Source organism: Ranitomeya imitator, chromosome 2 (assembly GCF_032444005.1).
Source record: "Ranitomeya imitator isolate aRanImi1 chromosome 2, aRanImi1.pri, whole genome shotgun sequence".
NCBI classification, from domain to species: domain Eukaryota; kingdom Metazoa; phylum Chordata; class Amphibia; order Anura; family Dendrobatidae; genus Ranitomeya; species Ranitomeya imitator.
In genome coordinates, this window is record NC_091283.1 from 148,549,731 (window position 1) to 148,562,288 (window position 12,558).

Here is a 12,558-nt window from a genome sequence, read left to right on the forward strand (position 1 = left end):
GCCCAGTGCCGCATAGAGGGAGGGGAAAGTCAATATCAGTAAGTGCCATGGAAGGGGCAGGATAATAGACAGTGCCATGGAGAGGTGGGAGCAAATATCAATAAGTGCCGCCGAGGGGAGGGTGAATGTCAGTAAATGTTGCCAATGGCTGCTGAGGGGGAGGTCAACTATCAGTAAGTGGGGCCAAGGGGGAGGACAAATGTCAGTGTCTTGGAGATCAAATATCATTAAGTGCTGCTGAGGGGGAGGACAAATATCAGCCAGTAAGTGACACAGAAGGTAAACTGTTGTGAATTCCGCTCTTGGGCTCCCTCCGGTGGTTGTAAGTGGCACTTTTGTGAGTTCTGCTCTTGGGCTCCCTCTTGTGGTTTCTAGTGGTATGGCTGCTCCTTGGAGTTAGCTGTCATTTGCTGCCTCCACTTATCGTCGCTTCCGCTCTGCTATTTAAGTCTGGCTCTTTCTTCAGCCTGTGCCACTTGTCTATGTTTCCTGGCTGGATTCACATCTCTGCTTGGATTCTCCTGGTTTCCTGACCAGTTCTGCAAAGATAAGTTCTGGCTTTGCTCTTTTCAGTCCACATGTTGTGGACTTATTGTTCTGTGCATTCTATATTTGTCCAGCTTGTCAGTATGGATTATTTCTGTTAGCTCTGGGAAGCAGATTTACCCTCCACACCTTTAGTCAGGTGTGGAGATTTTTGTAAACTCTGTGTGGATTGTTTTGTAGTTTTTATACTGACCGCACAGTATCCTTTCCTGTCCTATCTATCAAGCTAGACTGGCCTCCTATGCTAAAATCTGATTTAATTTCTGCGTATGTTATTTTCCCCTCCTCTCACCGTCAATATTTGTGGGGGGCTATCTTTCCTTTGGGGATTTTCTCTGAGGCAAGATAGGTTTCCTGTTTCCATCTTTAGGGGAAGTTAGATCTTAGGCTGTGCCGAGGGGTCTAGGGAGCGTCCGGTACCCCCCACGGCTATTTTTAGTTGCGCTGCTAGGTTCAGGGTTTGCGGTCAGTACAGATACCACCTCCTTCAGAGCTTGTCTCATGTTGTTCCTAAACCACCAGATCATAACAGTACAAGTGGCCAAAAATGAATTAAATGCATCTCAAAAGAAGGAAAAGAAAGTTCTGAACCATTTTTTTTTTTTGTGCTTTGGTTTGTCTTTTTTTTTTCCTCTTGATATCTGGGTGGTTCAGGATACATGTTTTGGCATGGATGTTCAGGGTTTGTTTTCTCGTGTGGATCAACTTGCTGCAAGAGTACAGAATATCCAGGACTATGTTGTCCAGACTCCGGCTTTAGAGCCCAGAATTCCTACTCCTGATTTGTTTTTTGGGGACAGATCCAAGTTTTTGAACTGTAAAAATAACTGCAAATTGTTTTTTGCTTTGAAACCCCGTTCTTCTGGTGATCCCATTCAGCAAGTAAAAATCATCATATCCTTGCTGCGTGGTGACCCTCAAGACTGGGCTTTTTCTCTTGAAACAGGGGATCCGGCATTATTGAATGTAGATGCATTTTTTCAGGCGCTCGGATTATTGTATGACGAACCTAATTCTGTGGATCATGCAGAAAAAACCCTGTTGGCCTTGTGTCAAGGTCAGGAAGCGGCAGAATTATACTGCCAGAAATTTAGAAAATGGTCTGTGCTCACTAAATGGAATGAAGAGGCTCTGGCTGCTATTTTCAGAAAAGGTCTTTCTGAAACCCTTAAAGATGTTATGGTGGGCTTTCCTACGCCTGCCGGATTGAGCGAATCTATGTCTCTAGCCATACAGATTGATCGGCGTCTGCGCGAGCGCAAAGCTGTGCACCATATGGCAGTATCCTCTGAGCAAAGTCCTGAACCTATGCAATGTGATAGGATTTTGACTAGAATAGAACGGCAGGAATTCAGACGTCAGAATAGGCTGTGTTTTTACTGTGGTGATTCGTTATCTCTGATTGCCCTAAGCGTACTAAGAGAGTCGCTAGGTCTGTTACCATTAGTACTATACAGCCTAAATTTCTCTTATCTGTGACCCTGATTTGCTCATTGTCATCCTTTTCTGTCATGGCATTTGTGGATTCAGGCGCTGCCCTGAACTTAATGGACTTAGAATTCGCCAGGCGCTGTGGTTTTTCCTTGCAGCCTTTGCAGAGCCCTATTCCTTTGAGGGGCATTGATGCTACACCCTTGGCCAATGATAAACCTCAGTACTGGACACAGATGACTATGTACATGGCTCCTGCACATCAGGAAGATTGCCGTTTTCTGGTGTTGCATAACCTGCATGATGCTGTTGTACTGGGATTTCCATGGTTACAGGAACATAATCCGGTGCTGGATTGGAAAACTATGTCTGTGACTAGTTGGGGTTGTCGAGGAGTACATAGTGACGTTCCTTTGATGTCAATTTCCTCTTCCCCCTCTTCTGAGGTCCCTGAGTTTTTGTCGGATTTCCAGGATGTATTTGATGAGCCCAAGTCCAGTTCCCTTCCTCCACATAGGGACTGTGATTGTGCTATTAACTTGATTCCTGGTTGTAAGTTCCCTAAGGGCCGACTTTTCAATCTGTCTGTGCCAGAGCATGCCGCCATGCGGAGCTATGTTAAGGAATCTTTGGAGAAAGGGCATATTCGGCCCTCTTCGTCACCATTGGGAGCGGGTTTCTTTTTTTGTTGCTAAGAAGGATGGCTCCTTGAGACCCTGTATTGATTATCATCTTCTTAATAAGATCACGGTCAAATTCCAATACCCCTTGCCTTTGCTTACTGATTTGTTTGCTCAGATTAAGGGGGCTAGTTGGTTTACTAAGATTGACCTCCGAGGGGCATATAATCTTGTTCGTATTAAACAGGGTGACGAATGGAAAACTGCATTTAATACGCCCGAAGGCCATTTTGAATACCTTGTGATGCCATTTGGGCTCTCTAATGCTCCATCTGTGTTCCAGTCTTTCATGCATGATATTTTCCGCAATTATCTTGATAAATTCATGGTCGTATATTTGGATGATATTTTGATTTTTTCCAATGATTGGGAGTCTCATGTGAAGCAGGTCAGGATGGTGTTCCAGATCCTTCGTGATAATGCTTTATTTCTGAAGGGGTCTAAGTGCCTATTCGGAGTTCAGAAGGTCTCTTTTTTGGGTTTTATTTTTTCTCCCTCGTCTATAGAAATGGATCCTGTTAAGGTCCAAGCTATTCATGACTGGATCCAACCCACATCTGTGAAGGGTCTTCAAAAATTTTTGGGCTTTGCTAATTTCTATCGCCGTTTCATTGCCAACTTTTCCAGTGAGGTTAAGCCCCTTACTGATTTGACAAAGAAAGGCGCTGATGTGACGAATTGGTCCTCTGAGGCTGTTGAGGCCTTTCAGGAGCTTAAACGCCGATTTACTTCTGCCCCTGTGTTGGGTCAACCGGATGTTTCTCTTCCTTTTCAGGTTGAGGTCGACGCTTCTGAGATTGGGGCAGGGTCCGTTTTGTCTCAGAGGGAGTCTGATGGTTCTTTGATGAAACCGTGTGCTTTTTTTTCCAGAAAGTTTTCGCCTGCGGAACGCAATTATGATGTCGGCAATCGGGAGTTGTTGGCCATGAAGTGGGCGTTTGAGGAGTGGCGACATTGGCTTGAGGGAGCCAAACACCATGTTGTGGTCCTGACCGATCATAAGAATCTGATTTACCTCGAGTCGGCCAAGCGGCTGAATCCTAGACAGGCTCGATGGTCCCTGTTTTTCTCCCGTTTTGATTTTGTGGTCTCGTATCTTCCGGGATCTAAGAATGTTAAGGCTGATGCCCTCTCTAGGAGTTTTTTGCCTGATTCTCCTGGAGTCCTTGAGCCGGTTGGCATTCTTAAGGAGGGGGTGATTCTTTCTGCTATCTCCCCTGATTAGCGGCGGGTGCTTCAGGAATTTCAGGCTGATAGGCCTGACCGCTGTCCAGTGGGGAAGCTGTTTGTTCCTGATAGATGGACAAGTAAGGTAATTTCTGAGGTTCATAGTTCAGTGTTGGCTGGTCATCCTGGGATTTTTGGTACCAGAGATTTGGTTGCTAGGTCCTTTTCGTGGCCTTCCTTGTCTCGCGATGTGCGTGCTTTTGTGCAGTCCTGTGGGACTTGCGCCCGGGCCAAGCCTTGCTGTTCCCGTGCTAGTGGGTTGCTTTTGCCTTTGCCGGTCCCTGAGAGGCCCTGGACGCATATTTCCATGGATTTTATTTCGGATCTTCCTGTTTCCCAGAAGATGTCTGTTATCTGGGTTGTTTGTGACCGGTTCTCTAAAATGGTCCATCTGGTACCTTTGCCTAAGTTGCTTTCCTCCTCAGATCTGGTTCCATTATTTTTTCAGCATGTGGTTCGTTTGCATGGCATTCTGGAGAATATTGTGTCTGACAGAGGTTCTCAGTTTGTCTCTAGATTTTGGCGGGCCTTTTGTGCTAGGATGGGCATTGATTTGTCTTTTTCTTCGGCGTTTCATCCTCAGACTAATGGCCAAACTGAGCAAACTAATCAGAACTTGGAGACCTATTTGAGATGCTTTGTGTCTGCTGATCAGGATGATTGGGTGTCTTTCTTGCCGTTGGCCGAGTTTGCCCTTAATAATCGGGCTAGTTCGGCTACTTTGGTTTCACCTTTTTTTGTAATTTTGGTTTTCATCCTCGTTTTTCTTCTGGGCAGGTTGAGCCTTCTGATTGTCCTGGTGTTAATTCTGTGGTGGACAGGCTGCAGCAGATTTGGACTCATGTGGTGGACAATTTGACGTTGTCTTAGGAAAGGGCTCAACGTTTTGCTAACCGCCGTCGGCGTGTTGGTCCCCGGCTTCGTGTGGGGGATTTGGTTTGGTTGTCTTCTCGTCATGTTCCTATGAAGGTTTCTTCTCCTAAGTTTAAGCCTCGGTTTATTGGTCCTTATAAAATTTCTGAAATTATTAATCCGGTGTCTTCGTTTGGCTCTTCCTGCCTCTTTTGCCATTCATGTTTTCCATAGATCTTTGTAGTGGAGATATGTGGTGCCCGTTGTTCCCTCGGTTGACCCTCCTGCCCCGGTGTTGGTTGAGGGAGAGTTGGAATGTGAGGTTGAGAAGATTTTGGATTCTCGTTTTTCGAGGCGGAGGCTTCAGTATCTTGTCAAGTGGTAGGGTTATGGCCAGGAGGATAATTCTTGGGTTGTTGCCTCCGATGTCCATGCCACCAATTTGGTTCGTGCTTTTCACTTGGCTCATCCTGATCGGCCTGGGGGCTCTGGTGAGGGTTCGGTGACCCCTCCTCAAGGGGGGGTACTGTTGTGAATTCCGCTCTTGGGCTCCCTCCGGTGGTTGTAAGTGGCACTTTTGTGAGTTCTGCTCTTGGGCTCCCTCTTGTGGTTTCTAGTGGTATGGCTGCTCCTTGGAGTTAGCTGTCATCAGCTGCCTCCACTTATCGTCTCTTCTGCTCTGCTATTTAAGTCTGGCTCTTTCTTCAGCCTGTGCCACTTGTCTATGTTTCCTGGCTGGATTCACATCTCTGCTTGGATTCTCCTGGTTTCCTGACCAGTTCTGCAAAGATAAGTTCTGGCTTTGCTCTTTTCAGTCCACATGTTGTGGACTTATTGTTCTGTGCATTCTATATTTGTCCAGCTTGTCAGTATGGATTATTTCTGTTAGCTCTGGGAAGCAGATTTACCCTCCACACCTTTACTCAGGTGTGGAAATTTTTGTAAACTCTGTGTGGATTGTTTTGTAGTTTTTATACTGACCGCACAGTATCCTTTCCTGTCCTATCTATCAAGCTAGACTGGCCTACTATGCTAAAATCTGATTTCATTTCTGCGTGTTATTTTCCTCTCCTCTCACCGTCAATATTTGTGGGGGGCTATCTTTCCTTTGGGGATTTTCTCTGAGGCAAGATAGGTTTCCTGTTTCCATCTTTAGGGGAAGTTAGATCTTAGGCTGTGCCGAGGGGTCTAGGGAGCGTCAGGTACATAGTAACATAGTTAGTAAGGCCGAAAAAAGACATTTGTCCATCCAGTTCAGCCTATATTCCATCATAATAAATCCCCAGATCTACGTCCTTCTACAGAACCTAATTGTATGATACAATATTGTTCTGCTCCAGGAAGACATCCAGGCCTCTCTTGAACCCCTCGACTGAGTTCGCCATCACCACCTCCTCAGGCAAGCAATTCCAGATTCTCACTGCCCTAACAGTAAAGAATCCTCTTCTATGTTGGTGGAAAAACCTTCTCTCCTCCAGACGCAAAGAATGCCCCCTTGTGCCCGTCACCTTCCTTGGTATAAACAGATCCTCAGCGAGATATTTGTATTGTCCCCTTATATACTTATACATGGTTATTAGATCGCCCCTCAGTCGTCTTTTTTCTAGACTAAATAATCCTAATTTCGCTAATCTATCTGGGTATTGTAGTTCTCCCATCCCCTTTATTAATTTTGTTGCCCTCCTTTGTACTCTCTCTAGTTCCATTATATCCTTCCTGAGCACCGGTGCCCAAAACTGGACACAGTACTCCATGTGCGGTCTAACTAGGGATTTGTACAGAGGCAGTATAATGCTCTCATCATGTGTATCCAGACCTCTTTTAATGCACCCCATGATCCTGTTTGCCTTGGCAGCTGCTGCCTGGCACTGGCTGCTCCAGGTAAGTTTATCATTAACTAGGATCCCCAAGTCCTTCTCCCTGTCAGATTTACCCAGTGGTTTCCCATTCAGTGTGTAATGGTGACATTGATTCCTTCTTCCCATGTGTATAACCTTACATTTATCATTGTTAAACCTCATCTGCCACCTTTCAGCCCAAGTTTCCAACTTATCCAGATCCATCTGTAGCAGAATACTATCTTCTCTTGTATTAACTGCTTTACATAGTTTTGTATCATCTGCAAATATCGATATTTAATATGTATATATATCTGCGCTGTAGATTCCAGAGGAGAACGATTAATAAAAAGATTTTCTGCATATATTATCCGTCATGAAATATATCCCCAGTTACCTAGTTTAAAATTTGTTGATGCGTTATTAATGCGTTATATATAGTGCACATAAGATGTTAATATTTACCGGGTGTGTCACAGTCAAAATCTCCTGAATATGTCCACAGTTACCGGGTGTATCGCAGTCAAGATCTCCTGAAGCGGTGCACAGCGGTGATGCTTTCAACCGCTTTCCTTCCAAAGAATGTGCGAGGAAAGGGTGAAAAAAAAAAATCGCCGGCAATTAGCGTGTGGGAGCGCAGGCTCACGCTGAAGACCCAGGAGCACCATTGGTGAGGTAAGGGGTGACTGTCACCGGCCGGGACAGGTTTTTTTCACCCTTTCCTCGCACATTCTTTGGAAGGAAAGCGGTTGAAAGCATCACCGCTGTGCACCGCTTCAGGAGATCTTGACTGCGATACACCCGGTAACTGTGGACATATTCAGGAGATTTTGACTGTGACACACCCGGTAAATATTAACATCTTATGTGCACTATATATAACGCATTAATAACGCATCAACAAATTTTAAACTAGGTAACTGGGGATATATTTCATGACGGATAATATATGCAGAAAATCTTTTTATTAATCGTTCTCCTCTGGAATCTACAGCGCAGATATATATACATATTAAATATCATTGGTGTTTTTTCACTCTATACCGGACATTTTTGGCAGTTATGTCCGTTTATCTGCAGCAGTAGAATTACCAGTGCAAACATACTGTGTGCAGCGCCCGTAGTCGCTTTGATATATTTTAAATATCGATATTTTACTGTGTAAACCTTCTAGCAGATCATTAATGAATATGTTGAAGAGAACAGGTCCCAATACTGACCCCTGCGGTACCCCACTGGTCACAGCGACCCAGTTAGAGACTATACCATTTATAACCACCCTCTGCTTTCTATCACTAAGCCAGTTACTAACCCATTTACACACAATTTCCCCCAGACCAAGCATTCTCATTTTGTGTACCAACCTCTTGTGCGGCACGGTATCAAATGCTTTGGAAAAATCGAGATATACCACATCCAATGACTCACCGTGGTCCAGCCTATAGCTTACCTCTTCATAAAAACTGATTAGATTGGTTTGACAGGAGCGATTTCTCATAAACCCATGCTGATATGGAGTTAAACAGTTATTCTCATTGAGATAATCCAGAATAACATCCCTCAGAAACCCTTCAAATATTTTACCAACAATAGAGGTTAGACTTACTGGCCTATAATTTCCAGGTTCACTTTTAGAGCCCTTTTTGAATATTGGCACCACATTTGCTATGCGCCAATCCTGCGGAACAGACCCTGTCGCTATAGAGTCCCTAAAAATAAGAAATAATGGTTTATCTATTACATTACTTAGTTCTCTTAGTACTCGTGGGTGTATGCCATCCGGACCCGGAGATTTATCTATTTTAATCTTATTTAGCCGGTTTCGCACCTCTTCTTGGGTTAGATTGATGACCCTTAATATAGGGTTTTCATTGTTTCTTGGGATTTCACCTAGCATTTCATTTTCCATCGTGAATACCGTGGAGAAGAAGGTGTTTAATATGTTAGCTTTTTCCTCGTCATCTACAACCATTCTTTCCTCACTATTTTTTAAGGGGCCTACATTTTCAGTTTTTATTCTTTTACTATTGATATAGTTGAAGAACAGTTTGGGATTAGTTTTACTCTTCTTAGCAATGTGCTTCTCTGTTTCCTTTTTGGCAGCTTTAATTAGTTTTTTAGATAAAGTATTTTTCTCCCTATAGTTTTTTAGAGTTTCAATGGTGCCATCCTGCTTTAATAGTGCAAATGCTTTCTTTTTACTGTTAATTGCCTGTCTTACTTCTTTGTTTAGCCACATTGGGTTTTTCCTATTTCTAGTCCTTTTATTCCCACAAGGTATAAACCGCTTACACTGCCTATTTAGGATGTTCTTAAACATTTCCCATTTATTATCTGTATTCTTATTTCTGAGGATATTGTCCCAGTCTACCAGATTAAGGGCATCTCTAAGCTGGTCAAACTTTGCCTTCCTAAAGTTCAGTGTTTTTGTGACTCCCTGACAAGTCCCCCTAGTGAAAGACAGGTGAAACTGCACAATATTGTGGTCGCTATTTCCTAGATGCCCGACCACCTGCAGATTTGTTATTCTGTCAGGTCTATTAGATAGTATTAGGTCTAAAAGTGCTGCTCCTCTGGTTGGATTCTGCACCAATTGTGAAAGATAATTTTTCTTGGTTATTAGCAGAAACCTGTTGCCTTTATGGGTTTCACAGGTTTCTGTTTCCCAGTTAATATCCGGGTAGTTAAAGTCCCCCATAACCAGGACCTCATTATGGGTTGCAGCTTCATCTATCTGCTTCAGAAGTAGACTTTCCATGGTTTCTGTTATATTTGGGGGTTTGTAACAGACCCCAATGAGAATTTTGTTACCATTTTTCCCTCCATGAATTTCGACCCATATGGACTCGACATCCTCATTTCCTTCGCTAATATCCTCCCTTAAAGTGGACTTTAGACAAGACTTTACATAGAGACAAACCCCTCCTCCTCTCCGATTTTTACGATCCTTTCTAAACAGACTGTAACCCTGTAAGTTAACTGCCCAGTCATAGCTTTCATCTAACCATGTCTCGGTTATTCCCACTATGTCAAAGTTACCTGTAGATATTTCTGCTTCTAGTTCTTCCATCTTGTTTGTCAGGCTTCTGGCATTTGCGAGCATGCAGTTTAGAGGATTTTGTTTTGTTCCAATCTCCTCGCTGTGGATTGTTTTAGAAATGTTCTTACCTCCCTTCTGAGTATGTTTTCCTGGATCTTCTTTGTTCAAGTCTAATGTTTTTCTTCCCGTCCCCTCTTCTTCTAGTTTAACGCCCTCCTGATGAGTGTAGCGAGTCTTCTGGCAAATGTGTGTTTCCCAGGTTTGTTGAGGTGTAGTCCGTCTCTGGCGAGGAGTCCATCGTACAAGTAATTCACACCGTGGTCCAGGAATCCGAATCCTTGTTGTCTGCACCATCGTCTTAGCCAGTTGTTTGCATCAAGGATCCTGTTCCATCTCCTGGTGCCATGCCCGTCTACTGGAAGGATAGAAGAAAAAACTACCTGTGCATCCAGTTCCTTTACTTTCTTCCCCAACTCTTCAAAGTCTTTGCAGATTGTCGGTAGGTCCTTCCTTGCCGTGTCATTGGTGCCAACATGTATCAGAAGAAATGGGTGGACGTCCTTGGAGTTGAAGAGCTTTGGTATCCTATCGGTCACATCCTTGATCATCGCACCTGGAAGGCAGCATACTTCTCTTGCAGTTATGTCCGGTCTGCAGATGGCTGCTTCTGTGCCTCTCAGTAGTGAGTCTCCCACCACCACCACTCTTCGTTGCTTCTTGGCTGTACTTTTTGCTGTCACTTGTTGCTGTGTGCCCTTTTCTTTTTTGCTTGCTGGTATTGCTTCATCCTTAGGTGTGCCATCTTCATCCTCTACAAAGATTTGATATCGGTTCTTCAGTTGTGTGGTTGGTGATTTCTCCATGGTCTTCTTGCTTCTTTTGGTCACATGCTTCCACTCATCTGCTTTTGGAGGTTCTCTGACACTTTTTTCACCTTCTGTGACCAGTAGAGATGCTTCTGTTCTGTCTAGAAAGTCTTCATTCTCTTTGATGAGTTTCAAAGTTGCTATTCTTTCTTCCAGACCCCGCACCTTTTCTTCTAAAAGAAAAATACCCCCCACGGCTATTTTTAGTTGCGCTGCTAGGTTCAGGGTTTGCGGTCAGTACAGATACCACCTCCTTCAGAGCTTGTCTCATGTTGTTCCTAAACCACCAGTTCATAACAGTGAACATCAGTAGGTGTCACGGAGGGTGTACGGTGCTAAGGGACGAGTACGGTGAATATCGGTAAGTGCCAGGAGAGTAGGACAAATATCAGTAAGTGCTAGAGGAGGGGGAATATTGCTAAGTGCCGGGGAGGAGTTGGGCGAATATCGGTAAGTGTTCGAGAGGAGTAGGGCGAATATCGGTCAGTGCCAGTGGAGGAGTAGGACGAATATCAGTAAGTGCCAGAGGAGGGTGAATATTGCTGAGAGCCAGTGGAGGAGCTGGGCGAATATCGGAAAGTGCTGGTGAGTTATAATATCAGTAAGTGTCAGGGGAGGGAGAGGGTGAAAAATAGTGAATGACTGGGACAGGAGAAGTAAAAATATTGTCCTGGTACGGGAGGAGCAGAACCAGTCATGTGACCGGTGAAACCGGCTAATCTTGGAGGGAGATATCACTGGGAGCAGCCAATGTACTGGCAGGAACTTCTCTTATGAGGTAATCCGTGTCCCAGCTGTCAGACCATTGCCTGTGGCAGGTCATATGATTAGTGTAATGGTGTTGCCATTTCCTTCCATGCAGGTACGAGTATCCGCTGGACTCCAGCGTGTGGGTGGAGTGGTGGCCGGAGTTGTCGTCTTGCAGGGATCCCTCCTGTGGGCATTTTATCTCCATCCTGGATGAATTCTCAGAGAACTTTCTACTGGAGGGTTGTCAGTCATAGTGAGCTCACTGTAGATCTGTTACAGTGTGTCCGCATCGTCTCCTTGTGTCTTATTTTATATTAACAAAAATTAGAAAAGTTGTATAAATAAAATCGACTGATTTCTCAGAGTCCAATAGCCGAATACTCTGCGGAGGCCGCGTCTGGACGCAAGACAGGAGGGACAATGACTTACATTGCAGCCTATGATGGCTGTCACCTGTGAGAAGCAACATGGAAATAGGAAAAATTGCAGATCATCTGACACAATGTAAGAGTGCAATCGCCAGGTGACTTGACTCACCTTAGTGTAGGCTCAGCTTCACCACCAGTATCAGCACCCCCCAATGTCCAGGTGTGTGATGCTCACGTCAGTGGGGCTAAGCTGCAGTAACCGACACAGCCATGGCCAGGAGGCGGCGCTATTAGAGAGAACTGAGCCATAGAAAATGACACATTTCCTATAATCCTGAAATTCAGAGACAGCCGCCCTACTACAGCCTGGTATATAGATGAATTGGATGTCTTTATATACAGGTGCTTCTCACAAAATTAGAATATCATAAAAAAAAGTTAATTTATTTCAGTTCAATACCGAAAGTGAAACTCATTATATAGAGTCATTACAAACAACGCGATCTATTTCAAGTGTTTATTTCTGCTAATGTTGATGATTATGGCTTACAGCCAATGAAAATCCCAAAATCATTATCTCAGTAAATTAGAATACTTTATATCACCAGCTTGAAAAATGATTTTAAAATCCAAAATGTTGGCCTACTGAAATGTTCAGTAAATGCACTCAATACTTGGTCAGGGCTCCTTTGGCATCAATCACTGCATCAATGTGGCTTGGCATGGAGGCTATCAGCCTGTGGCACTGCTGAGGTGTTATGGAAGCCCAGGTTGCTTTGATAGCAGCTTTCAGCTCATCTGCATTGTTGGGTCTGGTGTCTCATCTTCCTATTGACAATACCCCATAGATTCTCTATGGGGTTAAGGTCAGGCAAGTTTGCTCGCCAATCAAGCACAGTGATACTGTTGTTTTTAAACCAGGTATTGGTACTTTTGGCAGTGTGGACAGGTGCCAAGTCC

The 12,558-nt window shown here is 44.2% G+C and overlaps 1 protein-coding gene across 1 annotated transcript in view; it reads left to right on the plus strand.

Annotated features, from left to right (window-relative positions):
* Positions 1 to 11,600, plus strand: part of C5 (complement C5) — a 130,477-nt gene extending 118,877 nt beyond the window's left edge. The window contains exon 41 of the mRNA XM_069747431.1: positions 11,343 to 11,600. Within this exon, the coding sequence (XP_069603532.1) occupies positions 11,343 to 11,484 (142 nt within the window). The 3' untranslated portion in view covers positions 11,485 to 11,600. The remainder of the gene's footprint in view (positions 1 to 11,342) is intronic.
* Positions 11,601 to 12,558: the final 958 nt, after the last annotated feature.